This window comes from Anser cygnoides, chromosome Z, assembly GCF_040182565.1.
Source record: "Anser cygnoides isolate HZ-2024a breed goose chromosome Z, Taihu_goose_T2T_genome, whole genome shotgun sequence".
NCBI lineage: Eukaryota > Metazoa > Chordata > Aves > Anseriformes > Anatidae > Anser > Anser cygnoides.
The window spans coordinates 630620-649523 of NC_089912.1; the positions used below are offsets into that span (position 1 = coordinate 630620).

Sequence of the window (18904 nt, forward strand, 5' to 3'; positions counted from 1 at the left end):
ATAATTTGGCCATCCAGATTGCCCTTCTTCAAAGAGAGTGATCAGCAGTGCTTTTACGAGAGCCTTCACTAGAGTATAGCACGTACTGAATAGTTCCTTTCCCACATGAACAACTGCAGTCTTAAATCAAATGATCTTTTCTTTTGTCTTTTTTTTTTCTGTTTCCCTTTTATTTAGGGAGTGAGTTTTCTGGGAGCCCATACAGCCATCCGCAATATTCAACGTACAATGATTCCTGGAGGTTTCCCAATCCTGGACTCCTTGGTAAGTTGCTGTCCCTCTCTTAAGGGTGCGTTGCTAGCTGTGGCTCATTCGTAAGCTGGAGGCAATTATGCACCACCAGGGGAGGCAGAATGCACGTCCTGGTGCGGTCCTGCATCCCAGTGCTCTTCCCTGGTGAGTGGCTGCAGATCTCTGTTGGGGCATGATAATGCTCTTAGTTCCTCTTGCCAGCAGGAAGCCCCATGCCAAAACCTCTTGTCTTCCTGTTTCTGCTCCGTAAAATCATTTGACAAACACAAGGCATTGCTGGAAGACTGGATGCCCATTTCTTGAGGGCAAGGAATCCTGTTTGTACAAAACTAGTGGTGTTTTATTGGGACACCTGCTTCAGGAAGATGCTATGTCTCTTACAGACGAATGCGAGCCCCACCACTCTCTGCGCTGTTGTTTTCTTGCTAGTTCCAGCCCTTTGCCTTTCTCCCGGCCCTCATGTTGTGTATGCTCTTCAATTGTTCTTTTGCCAAATCTAGCTTTTCTTCTGCAAGGGACTGTTGTGCCAGTGCAGTCTCACTGACGTCTGCATGGGCTCTCATAAACGGTGGGGGGCAGGAGCCCTGTGGCTCATGCAGGATCATGGCCCTCATGTGAAGCATAAACATAATCCATTTTACACCACTGTCAAAAGCTGGCCCACTTTGACCTTGTACACATGTAGCATGCAGTAATTAGAATTTTTCCCTGCATAATTTGCATGGATGAGGTAAGTAAAATACCAATTAATTGTCATCTCTCAACACAGGAATAGCATGCCTTAGAGATTTCCAGATTTATGGATGACAGGGCTGTTATATGTGACCTCCAGCAGAGAAATAATTTTGAATTTTTGTCTTTTTTTTTTTTTTTTTCATCCAGTTTCTTTGTTTTAAGTAATTGAGTCCCCATGTAATTGAGCCACCCAGGCTGTATTCATCATAGTTCTTGTCCTTAAACAAATCCTTCGGGAGCAATAGACAGCCTCTGCCTCTCATGCCATGGTGCTGGTATACTACTGCTATTTGCTGTGCCACATTTAAGGGTTTGTTAGTGCTTCCATCATAAATCAGAGAACAGATCTTCAGCTAATATAGATGGGCATAGCTGTACAAAGCCCGGGGAGTCCCTGTGCTTAAACCCGTAGTTACCATGGCCACAGCCAGGAGTGCCTGCAAGACTTTGGCTTGGCTGCATGAAGGAAGCTGCTTTAGCCAGTAGAAGAGTGCATGCAGTGATTTCCTAGTTTCTGGTTTTGCAACTCCTTTGGAAGCAGATGAGATGCTTTAACCTACTGCTGAAGGGAGGCCTTGGGAGCCAGGTCTTGCATGGCTTTTTTTTTTTTTTTTTTTAATTTTGCCTGCAAACCTGTGAAGAAACCAGCAGGATTTTCAGAATAAGTGAAAACCCAACTCAAAGCCCTCCCTTCTACATAACAAGAGTGGCTTTTGGCAAGGCTCCTGGGTTGCAGACTCGTGCCTACAAATTGCCACTTGTGCAGGAGAGGACTTGCTTCTTTTTCCTTGTTTTCTTTTCGGATGATAAAATTTTGGGGGCAATTCTTTCTCTTCTTTGAATATGTGGGGGGACCACAGCTGAAATGAGTGCGTGCTCCCCACCTTAAGGTGAATGGACTGCAAGGCTCACGTCTCAAGCCAGTGAGAGTTTATACAGCAGTATTTATTCAGTAGCATGCTGTGAACACGTGATTAAAGGAGGCAAGGGCAAAAAGATTTGAATGCTACCATTTTCCTTCGGTAACTACAGCTTTTTTGAAACTGAAATGTACAGGATAAATATAATAATATTTTTTTGCTATCAGGAGTTGCTAAAATATATACTTTTAGATTTCTTGTTTTTATCCTATATGAAGCATTTCATTTTGATATTTTCAGAATTGTGTGTTTCAGTAAGTACACTGTCAATCACTGCCATATAATGTTATGAGTGCACTGTGACACACTGAATGGGAATGATGAGACTGAAAGCTTTTGATGCATTGGAAGGAAAAAGAAATGGGAATATTTGTTCTGCAGCAAGTCCTCAGGAAGAACTTACTGCTCCTTTAGCATGATCACAAAACCGGGAGTGCTGGAGTTTCCTTTGGAGGAGGAATTCCCTTGTCTGACCAGTGATGGTTTAAAATATCTGCTCCACTTCACTCCTGTCATCAGTGTAGGTATTGCTGAGCTGGTTAAGATCTCACATAATTTGTAGCTCTCTGTGGTGCTCAGGTACTATCTGTCTATGGTCACAGTGTGAGAACTGTAGCAGTGAGGTCTCGACTGAGCTGAACCTTTGAGATTCCCTTTTTTTCTCTTTTCTTTTTTTTTTTTTTTTGTCAGAAGATCACCAAAAGCAAAATGGTGTTAAGTTTGAAAAGGCATTTACTGGGAGTCTACATGATGCCATGTAGACTGGGGATTGCAGAAGTCCTTGATCTAACTGGAGCACAGAGCTCTTGCCTGCGCCAACATTATGCTGGATGGCAAGGCCAGTGAGCAGGTGCTCCAAGAGACACTGCGAAGTCCAGATGCAGCCACACAACCTAAGTTAGCATATGTCCATGGGTCGCCGTTGTCTGTAGGTCTTCTGTATCATGCAGAGAGCCCAGTTATCCATGCTGTTCTGTTATCCTCGGGAGCCTGATCGGGCACTCCGTTCTTGCGCCAAGATGCCCACTAAACTCACTGGTAATTCAGAGCAAGTAAGAATCTGTTGCAGAGCCTTAAATGCCTGCTGCAAGTCTCCTTGCACACTCAGAAGGCTCTGTGTTACGAGTCTGAGCACCTGCAGGAGAGAGGAGGTTAATTTAAACTATATCCAGGATGCTTCCACTCTTCTCAGTATACGTGAGTACATTTACTAATTCTCTCCTGAGAGCAAGCTCTGGCAGTATCAGCCTCAAAGCAGAAACCTTGACAAAATTAATCAGGACTGGTACATGGACTGACACAGTTTGTTTTACTAAGTCCCTCTCCCTTCACCAAGATGAAATTGTAATACTCTAAGCACTTAACAGCACCTATGTTCAATTAATTCCCTGTTCTGGCAAGGAAGAATCGCACTGCAGCAATCACACCAAGCTCAAATCTGTGAAAGAGGAATTTAAAAGAGAGATAAAGTGATTTGCAAGTGCCAGCCAGAAAGGATACTTGGGTTAAAAATGGTTTGGGGGGAGGAACAAGGAGAATAGGAACAAAGAATGCTAAGAATAGTATAAAGACTTGGGTCATTAGTTCCTGGTCTTGTGTGAATGTAGAGCAGTAGTGAGAGGAGTGAGACAGTTTCTCCACTGTGAGGTAGGACCACGCTCTGGGGAGGCATGCACGAGGTACAGAGCAGCTGTACGGCCCACCAGAGAACCAGCTGCGTGCTGATGGTTCTGTGCCTGCTCTGCGCTCGCTGCTCCTTTTGCACCGGGCAACCCAAGCACATCTGCTCTGGCTGGCACGTGAACTGATACAAAAGGGTGACCGTGCACCTTTCTCTCTGGGGCAATCTGAAACACCGTGGTCTATAGCTCTTGTGGCAGGGCAGAGAACCAACCTACGGTCCCCCAGAGTGGTCAGGAGAAGCAGAGGCAAAAGAAGAAATCCCTTCACTGCCGCAGCTCTGTGGCCTCTTCCCGCGCTTCTGTCCTGCCATCAACCCCGGTAGTACCAACACCTGGCTCTGCAGCATGGACACAGACAGCATTTGCCGCATGTCTTGACACGGCTTGTCCATCCCTGAGTGCAGCAGGAGTGATGGCAAACCCTGGGTTTCTAGCGGGCTGTGCCGGGAGGATGGATAATGCAAGTGCTGGCTGTTGGTGTCACATCCACCTCAGTGGCTGTAGCCAGGTGTCCTCATGTGTAACTCAGGAAACAATACGCAGAGGTGGAGAAAAGGCGTCTTGTTTTTTTTCTCCGCTGTTAATGACCCGAAGCTGCTATAATACAGGGATGTGCACAGAGGCGTGCACACAAACATGCCGGGAAGCAAGCGGGCGTGCACTGGGGGCTCAGTCCGTCACTGCACGGCCTGGCAGGCGTGCCGGTTTAGAGTCTGGTCAACAAGCACACGCTAAAAGTGGATAACAGGAAGGCAGTCTAATGAAGAAAAACGATTCAATTTCATGCTGGCTTGTTGCAATAACTTCTTTACCATTCTCTCTCATTGCTTTTGACTTGATGCTGCTCATGGCAGGTTTTGCTTGATGTGCTGCTCCTTCTCCCGCAGGGATGTGGTTCGTGTGCCTTGTCTGGGAGGGTTTCCTCTCGGGGTTGCCTACAAAGTCATGGTGCTGGCACAGCGTCCTGTGAGGGAAGGGCTTAAAGCTGGTCAATTAGGATTAGATTCAGTTCTTCTGTGGGTTTCTGTGAAAGGATTAGAGAACAAGTAGGCACCAGAAATGACTGTGTCAAGAAATAAATTGATGATAATGTGAATTAGAAAGGAAAAATGACAAAAGGACGGACAAGTCTATTCTGGATGGTAGCATGGTGACAGGGAGAAAGAGTGATTGCTTTGTGATGTTTTCATTTTTCACTTTAAATACAAGCTTTTTATTTCACTGCTGAAATGCAAACTGGAGAAATGAAACTCGGAAGAAGTGTAAGGCCTTTGGAAAGCATCAAAGACATATTGCTGCCATCCTTTGCTCCAGTCCTCCTGGTGCCCTTGCTGGGTGAGCACAGTAGTTTCACCTGGGTCTCCAAGAGCCTAGCAGTTGTTTTACCCTGAGATGCTGTGGCAGCAGAGGCAACTCGCACAGAATTACTGGGGAACAGAAACATGCCTAGGCTGTCTTTGCTTTAGGACGGAGTGGACATTTCAGTCACCTGATCTCTTTTGTGCCACTTTTGCTGTATTGCTTGACAGGGTAAAGGTGTCATTTCTCCTGCTGTCATTTTGAACATCCCCCCCCAAATCAATTAGACTGCAGGCAAGTTTCAAAGTTTGGCGAACAGCTTAGTTTGCAGCATTGAGCTGCAAAGGGCTACGAAGACGGTGAAGGGCCTAGGGGGGAAGACGTATGAGGAGCGACTGAGGTCACTGGGCCTGTTCAGCCTGGAAAAGAGGAGGCTGAGGGGAGACCTCATCGTGGTCTACAGCTTCCTCATGACGGGGAGTGGAGAGGAAGGCACCGACCTGTTCTCTTTAGTGACCAGTGATAGGACCCAAGGGAATGGTGTCAAGCTGCGACAGGGGAGGTTCAGGCTGGATATCAGGAAGAGGTTCTTCACCGAGAGGGTTGTTGGGCACTGGAACAGGCTCCCCAGGGAAGCAGTCACTGCACCAAGCCTGTTGGAGTTTAAGAAGTGTTTGGACTGTGCTCTTAGTCATATGGTCTGAGGTTTTGGGTAGACCTGTGTGGTGCCAGGAGTTGGACTCAATGGCCCTTATGGGTCCCTTCCAACTTGGGATATTCTGTGATTCAGTGATTCTGTGAGCTTAGTTTGCTAAACCAAAACTGCATCATTTAGCCAGAGGCTTCCGTTTTGCTGGGATGTATACAGCAATCTAGGGTGGCTGCGAGGGTGGTGTTTGCTGTTCTTGTGAAGTTGTCCGATATTATCCTCTGTGAAATACAATTCCTAAGGCTGGGATTTGTTACTCTAGTGTCAGTTACCTAGAAGACAAGAGTCCAGGCCAGGACAGCAGTTGTGGTGCCCTTGCAGGTAATGCAAGGCTGTCAGCACAACACTTATATAAATGTAAATAGAATGAGTACTCTCTGAAGTGATCTGCCCTTGCCTCTATTGATTACTGCTCAAAATACTTAAATTTAGTTAACAAATCTAGATGTGATGAGTTCCTACCTACAAGTTCTGCAAATATCTTTGCAAATGTTTACCTTGGCCAGTTACTTCACTGACTGTATTGAATGCCTCTGATGCATGGTAAACATATGACTACCCTTCTGGACAACTGACGCCACAGCCCTGAAACTTGGTTTACCTTCTTTAAACTCATCCCTTTGCAGCAGGTTTACATGATATGTAAGCTGGGATGGTTGAAGCACTGAGGACAATGCTCCTCGCAGATGTGACAGGCCCCTGTGTACAAACTCCGCTGCTGCAGCACTGTCTGTTGCAGAAGCCATGCTCCCATAGCCAAATTCTGTAGTTTCTGATCCGTCAGGGTTGCAGCAGAAGAGTATCATGTGCTTTGGTAGGACTCTGATCATGAGAAAGAAGTTTCTTTTTCATGGCTGTGCTGAGTATGTACTGTGCAATGGCACATATTGGCTGAGCTCTGTTTTTTTGGATGTATTGGCTTGTGCCAGCTTGGAAATTGGCAGCAGCAGGCTGGTGATAAAGCCTGAGCTAACTTGCTGACAATGTGCTCGGGAGGAAAGCAGAATAAACAGGTGAGCTTGCATGTTAGTGGAATCCTGTTGGATCCGGCAATAGCAGTCTTTTGGGATGTGTGTAAGCTGGTGGGGCTGTCTTACTCAGGGCTCCCTTTCCGGGTAGCAGCACTAATTTTGCTGGCCTTTCTCATTCCATACCAGAGCTGCAAAGAGCAAAGAGCTGAGTTCTGGAGCCTGAGCACCCCAGACAGGTCATGTTGGGCAGAAAGTGAAGAAAGCCCCGTGTGTTGCAATTATAGCACCATCCTGAGCTGATAGTTAACACTAAATGTCCATGGGCTTCCTCTTAGAGGTGGTGATTCTAGCGCTGTTCTTGAGCTTTTGAACCAGCAGTCCTTGAGTCAGGCCTTTTTGAGGTAAGCAGCAAAGCCAAAAGCATGGCTGACGTCAGGTGGAGGCTATGAAAGAGGAGGGAAGGCCAAAAAATACTCCATTGTCCCACTGCAGAGGCTTCTTGGCAGAGCGTGCAGAGGAGAGGAAGCAAGCCAAAGGCACAAGGTGTGCGGCTGAATTCTCCTTCATGCTACCTCCACAACCTCTGGTGGCCCTACGGTCCTCCATGCCCTCTGCTCAGGTGTTACCTCACGTGGAGGGTGTTAGCTCACATGCAGATGATGCGTTGTGGCTGTGGAGGTGGTGTGGCTGGAGCAGTGGTACTCTGGGCCTATATAAGGTCTTTGGCAGCCTGTGGACCTGCCAGAGAAGAATTTGTGAGTCTGTGGTGGGAAGCAAATGGCAGAAGATGCATCTTTGACATCACTTCCACTCCTGCTTTGCCGAATTGTCCACACACCCACCTGAGGACTAGTGTCGCCACCATCTCCTGGAAGTGCCAGCTGCTCCGCGTTGCTGAAGCTGCAGAAGTTTCCAGGTCTGTGAAAAGCCACATGCCTAGGCATGGAGAGCCTCCTTACGGTGCCTGTGAGGCTGTTGTTCACGTCCCAGGCAGAGCACAGGCAGGTCGGGATGAACTCACAGCTTTCTGGATGGGGTAGGGCGCTCTTTGAACCTGATACTACAGCCCAGCCTGCTCCAGAGCAGATCCCTGTGTTGGCTTTTTATTGCTCGTCCAAACCTGTCTGGGGGGGGTTTGGACACAAGAGTCCAGATGTGAATCCTTCCACGGGATTTCTTCCACACTGTGGCCTGCCTTACATTTCCCGAATGTGAAACTCTGCTGGTGACTTGGAGACTGAACTGACAGCACTATGAAATATTTTTTGTTCTACTCTTTTCTTACACCACATCAGAGCTGGTTTCCTCTCTGGTGAACATGGAACTGATTTAATACCTTGTATTGTCTAGACAAACTTGTGTATGTCTAGATACAAGTGAAATCTGACACTCTTCCTTATTTCAGCAGTCAATCCAGATTCCGGGTGATCCTTCAGTGATCACCCAGCCTACCGCTTAGCACTGCAGGGCAGAAAAGTCATCATCAATACTTTTCAGGCCTTGTCATACTAGATGAGTGTTTCGGCACTTATCAATCTGCATAGTTCACTCAGATGTGTAATACATGTACTGAATCAAAAATAAAACATATGTTTATTTGATCAGCTTGTGGCTTAAGTGCCTGTTTCAGAAGGTGTCATGTAGAGCACTTGATACTTCTTTAGATAAGACATTATTCACTGTAGGTAGTTGTAACATAATTTCTGAGTTCAAATTCACTTTCACTGAATTCAATTTCACTACTAAGTGAAAGAGAAAGTCACCGGTATTTACTGTGACAATTTCTCCCTTCAGCAAATTTATTAGATGACAAAGGGCTTTCTCTGGCCAGACGGAGGCCAGTGTAGTGTGGTCATCACAGAAGCAGATCCAGTAGTACAAATTTCACTGTTATTTCTGGGTCTTCAACATCATTGCCAGAGCTAAGCAAAAGCCAGGGGTTTATTCCCTGAAAGAAGTATCCTGAGAAACAGGGAAAATATTTTTGAGTCCTGTAAAATATGTTGAATACTTTGGGTTCAAACTCTGCATCCTTCAAAAAGGAGGGAAAAATAAACACACACACAAAAAAACCCAACAACATCAGAGAAGCCGGAGTCCTGCAATGTTTTAGTAGCTGGAACAGTTCAACCTTCTACTCTAAAAAGTAATTCACTTTTTGCGATGTAAATGAAATTAATGTTTTGGGTGGAGGAAGGAAACCAGATATCTGGTTCTGCTAGCCAGCAGAAATGCGCAGCAGCTCCAGCAATATTCTCATGCAGAATTTGTGACTGTGAATTTTATTTAAATCACCTGGCCTTTATTCCTCTGAGTCCGAATTCAAGCTGGAGAGCTATCTGCTGCCTGTGCTGGCATGGTGCAAGCTGGCACCGTTCTGCCTTTGTCTTCTTCACAGTGGTCTCTTCTCTTCCAGGCTCTCCTTACTACTACAGCGCTGCAGCCCGTGGAGCAGCCCCACCTGCAGCGGCTGCTGCCTATGACCGCCACTGACCCTGGATCCCGGAGCTCAAGCACTTACTAAAATATACTGCCTGGGACAACTGCATTGAGTCACCTTGCCACAACCATGCAAGTCACCCTGCAAGGGAAGGAGAAAGTATCTAGTAGGAACAAGCTAATTGAAATTTTACTCTTTAGACTTGGTGAACTTAACATTGTTGTTTTCTTAATTCTGGAGGTGTTATCCGGGTCTCAAACAAAATGAAGAGGCAGGAGGACATGGTTCTCCTGACACTTCATGTGGTCATAAAAATGCAGTAGTTTCATGTCTTTTGCAGCCGGCTGGCTACTGCTTTAATTGCCTGTGGGTGCCACGGCTGTATCTGGGGATAAGGAAGAGGCTTGAGCCTCCCTGCTTGGGGTGGCTTCCTCTCACTGCACACTGAAACAGGCTGTGAGACTCAACGCAATTTTTATTTTATTTTTTAAATTTTTGTTGCAAAGAAAGATCAGTCTGCTCAATTTTACACAAGCAGCACTGTAAATATTTGCTTGTTTGTATTACTATGAGTGACTTAGCATAAGCAGCAACATTGTACAAATATGAACTCAAAATACATCTGAAAATGTGTTTTGAAACTGGTGCACTGATTCAAAGAATTCAGTAAGCTTTAAGCAACTTTGAACCAGGTTAACACTCATGGTGGCTGTATTTCAGGCTGATGTTACTTCTGTGTACAGCATCCTTTCTGACAGTGGTGTATGATCATGCTATATGCTGGTATCAAACCCATGGGCAACAGAAAGACATGGGCAATTTTGTGACAGTTTATTGCTTAATATTCATTTATGTTCATTTGTCATCATAATGAGCACTGAAACAAATTCTCTGATTTCAAGTTAAACAGCATCCAAGAAGGAATCATAGCAGACACCTTTTGTACATCTCAATAGGTTGTATGCTAAAATCCAATTATGAACACTTTGAGAGGAAGGGGAAAAATAATTTTTGTGAAATGGACATGCTTAACAGGGTATATTGTGCACAAGGGCAGCCACATGTGCTTCCTGAAGCAAACTGGTGAGGAAGGCACTCATTTTGGGGGGTCTGTACATTTAGGTGAAGGCATCTCTCAAGTCATTCTAATAGCATGGAGGAGAGCAATTTCAAATTCAAGCCACTGCAGTCTATACCAGTGTCACGGAGAATTTTGCCCCGTTAATTCTGTGTTTCTTCCCCTCCTGCTCAAAGAGGGAGCACTAATGGTGACATTTCGTTCAATGTTCACTGTTTCCTGGGGCTAATGAAGAGAGCAGCTTACAATTGATCTGGTAAGCAACTACTCCGATCACCGGTCTTCCCAGGGAACTGAGAAAAATGCTGATTTACTCCTGCACCGTCCCCCTGCACCAGTCCCAGCTGCAGCTAACTTCAGTCACGTATTGGTAGAACGTATGTGCCCAGCCCCTCCTGAAAGCAGTGGGAAAGCTCCCTGGTCCTGCTGAGATGAAGATTTGACTGTAGCCTCTGGCAGTGTGAAGCTCCCAGGAGCAGCCATGCTTATTTGCATGGATCCGCACAGGCACTGCAAAGGGATCTCGCTGGTGTGTGCCTGTGTGTTTCCCAAAGCTGAAAAAGGGTTGTTGGTGTTGAACCCGAAATACAGTCCCGTATACAATCAAGTATAAACATTTGCTTCTAGTTTTACAAGTATTTCTTTGAAATGGCAACTACTGAGTTAATATTTCTCCCTTTCCTTACTCCCTCCCCCCCTACCCTGCACCTCATCTCTTGTGCTGCATGTCTGGTATCTTGACCTTAACGGCCACTGATCCATTCAGAAAGAGTCTCTGTGTGCTCTCCCAGTTTTGGTGGCATGCTTTATGTGTTCTCCTGCTACAAAAATGCAGCCACCACTTTCAGGTTTCCAGGTGAGATGTGTTCAGATCCTCCAAAGCCATGAATGGTCCCATTGGTCCCATTGGCTTAAATGTTTCCATCTAATCCAGAATTAAGTTCTGTGAGCATGTGAAAAACTTACCGTACGAAAAGACCTCTTTTTTATTTTTCAGCCATTAATAGCTGATACACAAACACAAACACACACACACACACACATCTTCAAGAAAAATAACAGCACAGGCAAATCATCTGTATAGAAACCTACTGAAGATTTGCTTTGTGTTGCCCTTTCTAAGCCATCACGACATGCTGTGTGACTGTTTTGCATCCTGGTGGTAAAGCTGCAAAGGGAGTTTCTGTTCCTGGATAGTGTTTGTGTGGGAGTCTTCCCACTTGCTTTTGACTGAGGTGTGCACATTGCGTGCAGGGGCACATACTGAACGCACCTGCCTTTTCTGTAATCTTGGGAAGTGAAAAGGCTGTCTGACAATAGCTGAAGAGAAAAGAAATGAACATTTGACAGCATGACGTGAAGGTGTGGGTTATGGCTCCAGAGCAGAGGTGGGGATGAGCTATTAGAGCTGCAGACACCACCTGGTCAGTGATCAGGCTGGTCTTAAAGCTGCTGTTCGTGTCTTTCACGTGAGGGAAGAGCAGCTCATGTTGATTACGTGTGGGTGGTTTCACCAGCTCTGAATACTACCTGGGAAACACTTTTTTTTTTTGTTTGGTTTGGTTTTGGTTTTTGTTTTGTTTTGTTATTTCACTAGTCGCATAGCTTGTATGACTTAAACTCATTTGCGTAACATTCAGAAGACTAAACACGAGAATTCAGCAGTTGTTACCATGCTCAGGAACGAGACTCTTTTAGTTAGGGTAGGGACTTACAAGAGGCACAACAGGTATATTTCATCCTAAGGATATATGCATGCCTGTGGATGAAATGACCTAGATGCTTAGGCTTAGACCTGGTTTGCCTTAATGCTTTCATCGAGATCCCCGAAAGGTTGGCCCTTGTCCGGAGTCATCTTGCAGTGCATGCTGGTGGGCTCTATCCAGTGAGCCAGAGTGGGGGTGAAGGGCACACACGGTGCAGGTTCACAGGCCGTGTACACGTCCCCTCCCTGCCTGTGTGCCCCTGGTCGCAGCTGCAGAGCTGAAACTACAAACACCCATCCTTGCACGCGCACGGCTGAGATCTGTGTCTGGCCCACCTTCCCAAAACATTGCTGAGGATCCCTGGCAGATGCGGCCTGCCTCTGTCTGCTACGATTGTTTCTCTGCAAGAAACACAAGTAGGATTTAGCCCAATAAGTATGCACACTGTACTTCTAGAAAAGACACTTCTTGTCAGTGTTTTCTGTTTCTGGGAATATTATGCCTGGTATTTACAAACTCCTTTCTTCAGGAGGTCTTGACTTTCTGTCTGTAGTCTTCATCATGGGAAAACTTACTCCTTGGGGAACGTCTTTGAAACTCATCACTAGCAGAAAATTGTCTTCCAGGGATGACAGGAAGTAGCCTTCTGCAGCTCTTTTCCTTTCTGACCCTGGAGGACTGGAGGAATGCTGCCTGTCTCACCGGTGCACTGCCTCCCCTCACTCACCCTACCAATCCCCCAGGGATGTTTGGGTTTCATTCAGCGCCGCAGACTGCTGGACCTTCCTGTGATGTAGCACTGCTTCACGGGGCTCCGCTTGGGTCAATAGGGAGCAGATCAACAACACACAAACCCAGGGCAGAGGTGTGTGCACCTGTGCTGTATGCAGCACAAATGACCCAAGCACTGCTGGGGATGTACGCAATCTCTAGCAGATGTATGCTCTGTAAAAAGACCGGCTGAAGAGACTTTTACAAAACTCTCAGTGCTTAGGCTCTATTTTCAAATGTGCTAGCTGCAGCGGAGGCTGTTGAGCGAAGTGGAAACTGTAAGCGAGTCACCATTTGGTGTTGCAAAAAGGGATGAAAACATAGTGAACGCTGGTATTAATCTGCTGAGTCTGTTTCAGGTTTTCCAGAACAGTTTTGAGGGTCATTGACACCCAGCCAAAAGCACTGGGGCTAGGGGCATGGTAGGCCCTGTTGATGTTTCGCTCAGGCAGAATGCCCTGTAGCACCGTGTATCATTACCAGCCTCTTGCAGAGATCAGCCCCGTAAAGTGTCTTTAGGCAGTTTCATCACTGAGTTGTTTAATGCAGCTAGATGGAGTTCTTTTTTTTTTTTTCGGTAGTGTGCGCTCCAGCAATAAATTTATCAAGTACATTTCCAATACAGACAGGCATAGAAATAAAGTCTGAGAGATGGAGAGAGAGAAAATGCTGACGTAAAACTAAATCAACAAAGTCCATGAGCTAGTGTTATATGAACTGACTTGTTAAGGAAACCCTTAATCAAATGCTATAAGAGTGTGACCATAAGGAAGACACAAAAAGTTGTGGGCATTGAATTAGCTTAGCATCTACGTGCAAAGTTTCAGCTAGAGAGGCATTATCATAAGGTGGCTCCCACCGACTGCAGAGCTAAGCATGTCTCAGGACCAGATCCTTAGACTGAAGACTTTGATAGCTATTAAATCAGGAGGCCAGAGAGTAAGTGTTTTATTCAGAGATGCAGAGATGTCAAAGTAAAGCTTTGATTTGCGCTGGGACTGCAGGCTCCAGAAGCAGAGCCTAGGTGTTGTAGGCCTTTGTGAAGGAGATAGCAAAGGAAGAAGCAGCACCAGGAGAAGAAAAAGAAAAAAGAAAGAGAGGAAAGAGACTAACTGAAAAGTGGTTTTTGGAAGAAAAGTAAAGTTGAACAGAAAACTGATGGGGCATTTGTGATCCTTCCACTGTCCTTCTGTAGCTGAGTTCTCTCACTGATGCAAGGTACACTGGCTGTGCACTGTGGAGAGCAGAGAGACGATGAGTTCGCTCACTGCACGGGGTGCTGGCAACCACTTGCTGTGCACAAGTGTTCTGCTGTACCCCTTCTTGACTGATGGGATTACATTCCTTTTCATTTTCTGTAATTTATCTCTTCTACAAGTCCTTTAGCATGAAGAAGAACGGAAGCCATGTTATGATGTTGTTTATTGCCAAGCACAAATACCAATAGCTCCAAAGCATTATGGCACATAGACCAGTTAACGTGTGGCTGGCAGCTGGAGCAGCTACAAGGCTTCAGCTAAGTGTCCTCCCTGGTATTGTATTCTTTCCTGCATGTGTGTGCCCGTGTGTGTCACTAGGACACCTGAGGCCATGGTCCATGGCAGGAGCACAGCGTTAAGCCAACCCCCCCTGTGACTCTGTCCCATCAAATGCTGGGAAAACCTGCTTTTCCTTTTGGATTCACGGAGAGCTCTAGGGGGCCTACAGCCCCTGGGTACTGTACCCTGCAGTCTTGTGCAAAGCGACAGCCCTGTGTGGGGCTGCCCACAGGCAGACAGTGCCAGGCTGGGCTGCTTGCACCGACATAGGCCCGGAGCACACATCCCAAGCTGCAGCCTACGATCACTCTGCGCTGAAGGCAGAGAGCGAAGTGGCAGCAAAAGGCTCAAGACTTTGGCCAGGGATCTGCTCTGCACTGCTGTGCCCCTCAGACAGAAACCCACTCTTATTTCAGACATGTTACAGCAGCATGAGAAATTGGAAACATTCAAAAGGATTGGAACCTGGTTAGTATTGCTTTTCTGGTGGAGCTAATAAGACTTGGTGAGCAAATACTGAGTGAAAAGCACTGTATACAGGTGCTTGGTGCCAGCATTGCTCATTTCAGCATTGCATGTGGCTTAGTTGTTAGCTGTAGCTGTGATCTCTGCTTACTAGTCCTGAGAGAGGACAAACTTAATTAAAAAGCTTCAGAGTAAGAGCCAGACTGAAGATGCTTTGCAGGATGCAATCTCAGCACTGTAGTGAGTGTGCGTGCCTGTGTGTAAAGATTTATGTGCACACCTGTGTGCATTTGTAGGCGTGCTTGAATCTCCCAGTCTGTGGGGAATTGTGACAGGACAGACCTGAAGCCTGCTGATAGCCTTTCCACTCAACTTGTGACCACGCTATTAAACTTGTGTGTCTGGAGTTTTCTACTCTGCCTTGTAAAGTGAGACAGAAAATGACCAGTGGGCATTTAGATCTTTCTTTTGCTTCATTCAGCCTTGTATTGCAAAAAAAAACTGTCCTGGTTTTTCACTTTCTAGTGGCCTTTGTACATTCTGAAATTACATAAACTCATTTCATTGCAAATGGGATTTATTTCCAAAAAAAAAAAAAAAAAAGAACATGCTTTTTTTTTTTTCTTTCTTTCTTTCTTTTTCTTCTTTTTACTTCTTGGAGACAAACTACTTTCTATTAGGAACTTCTAGCAACAAAGAAATACATATCTATTGTATCCACCAAAGTCTGCAATGCCTGCATTGAAGCTTACTTCTTATAAGAGAGGGGAAAAAAAGAGAGGGAGAGAAAAACAGTCTCCTTTCCTTGAAAAATACATACAAGCAGAAAAAAAAAACTTACAAGAAAACTCATAAAAATAACTGTTGAATTGCCTTTGAAAGTAGGGGATAACATCTGTTGCAAAACAGATGAAAAATTGCTTCTTAAAATGTGTATGTTTTGTATTCTTTTTTTCTAGTAGGAAAAGAACAGACTTGAAATTTTGGTGTTTTTTCCTTAGTGCTGTGTGTTGCTTTTGTGTGTTATAATATTTGAATGTAATTACAGCAGTGCCAATTTGCCAAAGATGTTGAACATTATTTTGGGGATTTTGTTTTGCATTTTATTTTGGGGAGCAAGATGGGGGGTGGGTTGGGGAGTGGGGGTGCTAAGGTGTGGTTCATAAGGGATGGGCCTTTTGAAGTTTTTTTGATCTTTTTTTTTTCCAATTCTTTTTCTTGTCAAAACTGAAATTTGTGATTTTATTCTAAGTTAAATGGTTGACTGCAACACTTTTTATTTTTAGATTAGTTGAAGAAACATGCAATAAGATTGGCGTAGTTCAATATCTGTGTGTCTTTTCATGAGAGTGACTGTTACTTGTGGACATTTGATTTTATGTAACCTTTATGTGAGATAATTATTTGTAAATATCTACCATAATTTTATTGGTTCCTAAAATAAAAGTAATTTTTTTAAGTTCCAGAAGTCTACTTTTACTCTTGTTTTCACCTTGCATTCTGGATCTCTTGCAAATAATACAAGGTTGTTACGTTTGAAATGTGTTTTTTTTTTGTGTCTTTGTTGAAAAGATACCCATCGTGCAGGGCCAAGCGGCTGTCAGGGGACCAGCCAGGACTGCTGATGCCAAGTGAATAAAGGAATACCACATGCTGTATGACATTGTGGTCTTCATTAAAATGTTGGGGAAGGAGGTTTTCCAAAATATTTCTTGCTCAATGTGTGACTGGATAACACAGAATCAGCGAATGGTTTGAGTTGGAAGCAACCTTAAAGCCCATTTAATTCCACGCCCCCCCACACCATGGGCAGGGACACCTCCCACTAAATCAGGTTCCTCGATGCCCCATCCAGCCTGGCCTTGTGCACTTCCAGGGATGGGGCATCCACAGCTCCTCTGGGCAGCCTGTGCTGGTGCCTCACCGCCCTCTGAGTAAATAATTTCTCTCTAACGGCTAATCTAAATCTACACTCTTTAAGAATCATAGAATCATAGAATATCTTGCATTGGAAAGGACCCACAATGATCCTCGAGTCCAAATCCCAGCTCCACACAGGATCACCCAAAACTCAAAACATTCATCTGAGAGCATTGTCCAAATACTTCTTAAAGTCTGGCAAACTTGGTGCCGTGACCACTTCCCTGGGCAGCCTGTCCCAGTGCCCGACCACCTCTGGGTGCAGAACCTTTCCCTAACCCCCAGCCTGACCCTCCCCTGTCCCAGCTCCATGCCGTTCCCTCGGGTCCTGTCGCTGTCCCCAGAGAGCAGAGCTCAGCGCCTGCCCCTCCGCTCCCCTCGTGAGGGAGCTGCAGGCCGCCATGAGGCCTCCCCTCGGCCTGCTCTGCTCGGGGCTGAACAAACCCAGGAACCGCAGCCCCTCATCACACATCTTGCCCTCCAGACCCCTCACCAACTTTGTAGCCGTTGTTTGAACACCCTATAATAGTTTTATGTCTTTCTTGTGTTGTAGCACCCAAAACTGCACACAGTACTTGGGGTGAGACCACACTAACGCTGAGCAGCACGGGACAATCCCTTCCCTTGGCCAGCTAGCAGTGCTGTGCCTGAGGCACTCAGGGATACAGACAGCCCCTTTGGCTGCCAAAGCCACGCTGTTGACTCGTGTTCAAATTCCCATCAGCCAGAACCCCCAGATCCCTTTCCATGGGACTACTCTCCAGCCTCTCGTCCCCCAGCCAGTACCTATATCCAAGCTTGCTCCATCCTAAGTGCAGAATCCGGCACTTGCTCTTGTTCAACGTCATGCGGTTGGTGATTGCCCAGCCCTCTAATGTGTCCAGATCTCTGTGCAAGGCCTCTCCACATTCAAGGGAGTCAACAGCTCCTCCTAATTTAGTATCTTTAGCAAACAGTATGCATTTGACACCTATGTCCAGATCATTTATAAATATATTAGAATCTTAGAATCTTAGAAACACAATGTTGGAAACGACCTACAAGATCATCTAGTCCAACTGTCCTCCTGTCACCAATACTACCCACTAAGCTATTAAATCGTAACTCGTAGGACCTTGTCCAGGCATTTCTTGAACACCGCCAGGGACGGTGGTGACTCCACCACCTCCCTGGGCAGGCCATTCCAGTGCCTGACCACACTTTGAGAGAAAAAAAAATTCCTGATATCTATGTTCTTAAGCTGAAAGGTTTAATAGATTTCCCTGTTTTTCTAAGAGCGATTTAAAATTTAAAGGACAGTGACAATTTTTTTTTTTAGTAAGTCAGACTGAAATTTTTTTACCCTATGAATGCAGTTAATAGCATATGTTAATACACAGAAACGCACGGTAAACATTTTGAAATCCAGTTATATTTGAGCTGTAAATTCACAAGACTAAGTTTTGGATTCTATTGTTAAGTATTCCCATATTTCAAGCAGAAAAAAAAACACTGCCTCTTAGTACGTCTTTCAACACCTGTATTTATAACTATGGTGGTTTTGCATGGATTACTCTCCAGAAATGTTACAGTACTGGCCTGTTGTCATCTCTGTATCTTGGCACTTCTGTTATTTGATGTGATTCTTTTATGTTGCTGTTATTAAGGAGAACTGGCCCCAAAACTGAGTCCTGAGGAATCCAACTAGTGACTGGCTGCCAGCCTGTTGTAACCCCATTAACTGCAACTTTTTCCGGCTGACCATATTAGAGCTGTTACCTCTTGTTCTATCACTACACTCCCTGAGAAACTGTCTTACCCCATATTCCCTGTAGGCCCCCATTAGGCACTGGAAGACTGCTATAAAGTCTCCCCAGAGCCTTCTCTCCAGGCTGAACAATGACAGCTCTCTCTGACTTTTTTCATAGGAGAGGTGCGCCAGCCGTCTGATCATCCTTGTGGCCTCCTCTGGACCCACCCTAACAGGTCCTTGTCTTTCTTATGCTGGGGATCCCACCATAAGAGCTGAATGCACGGCTCCAGTTGGGTCTCACGAGAGCAGAGTAGAGAGGGAGATTCACCTTCCTTAACCAGCTGGCCGCACTGCTTTTGATGCGCCCTAGGATATGGGCAGCTTTCTGGGCTGCAAGTTCATGTTCAGTGTTAAATCCATCAGCACTCCCAAGTCCTTCTCCCCAGAGCTCCTCTCAATCCATTCTGTGCCCAGCCTGTATTCATGTTTGGGATTGTCCTGACCCAGGTGGTGGACCTTACATTTGGGCTTGTTGAACTTCATGAGGTTCACACGGGCTCATTTCTCAGGCCTGTCCAGGGCCCTTTGTATGGCATCCCTTCCCTCCAGCATGGTAACAGCACCACACAGCTTGGTGTTGTCTGCAAAGTTGCTGAGGGTGTACTCAATCCCACTGCCCAAGTCAT

General features: G+C 45.6%; 2 protein-coding genes across 5 annotated transcripts in view; one reads left to right on the forward strand and one right to left on the reverse strand.

The window, feature by feature from the left end:
- PAX5 (paired box 5) overlaps positions 1-15172 on the forward strand; it is a 147396-nt gene extending 132224 nt beyond the window's left edge. For all 4 annotated transcript variants that reach the window (XM_066987965.1, XM_066987967.1, XM_066987966.1 and 1 more), the window contains 2 exons: positions 178-264; positions 8985-15172. In XM_066987965.1, coding sequence (XP_066844066.1) covers positions 178-264; positions 8985-9061 — 164 coding nt within the window. In that variant the 3' untranslated portion in view covers positions 9062-15172. The remainder of the gene's footprint in view (positions 1-177; positions 265-8984) is intronic.
- Positions 1-18904, reverse strand: part of SLC25A51 (solute carrier family 25 member 51) — a 411938-nt gene that overhangs the window by 379188 nt on the left and 13846 nt on the right. The window lies entirely within an intron of this gene.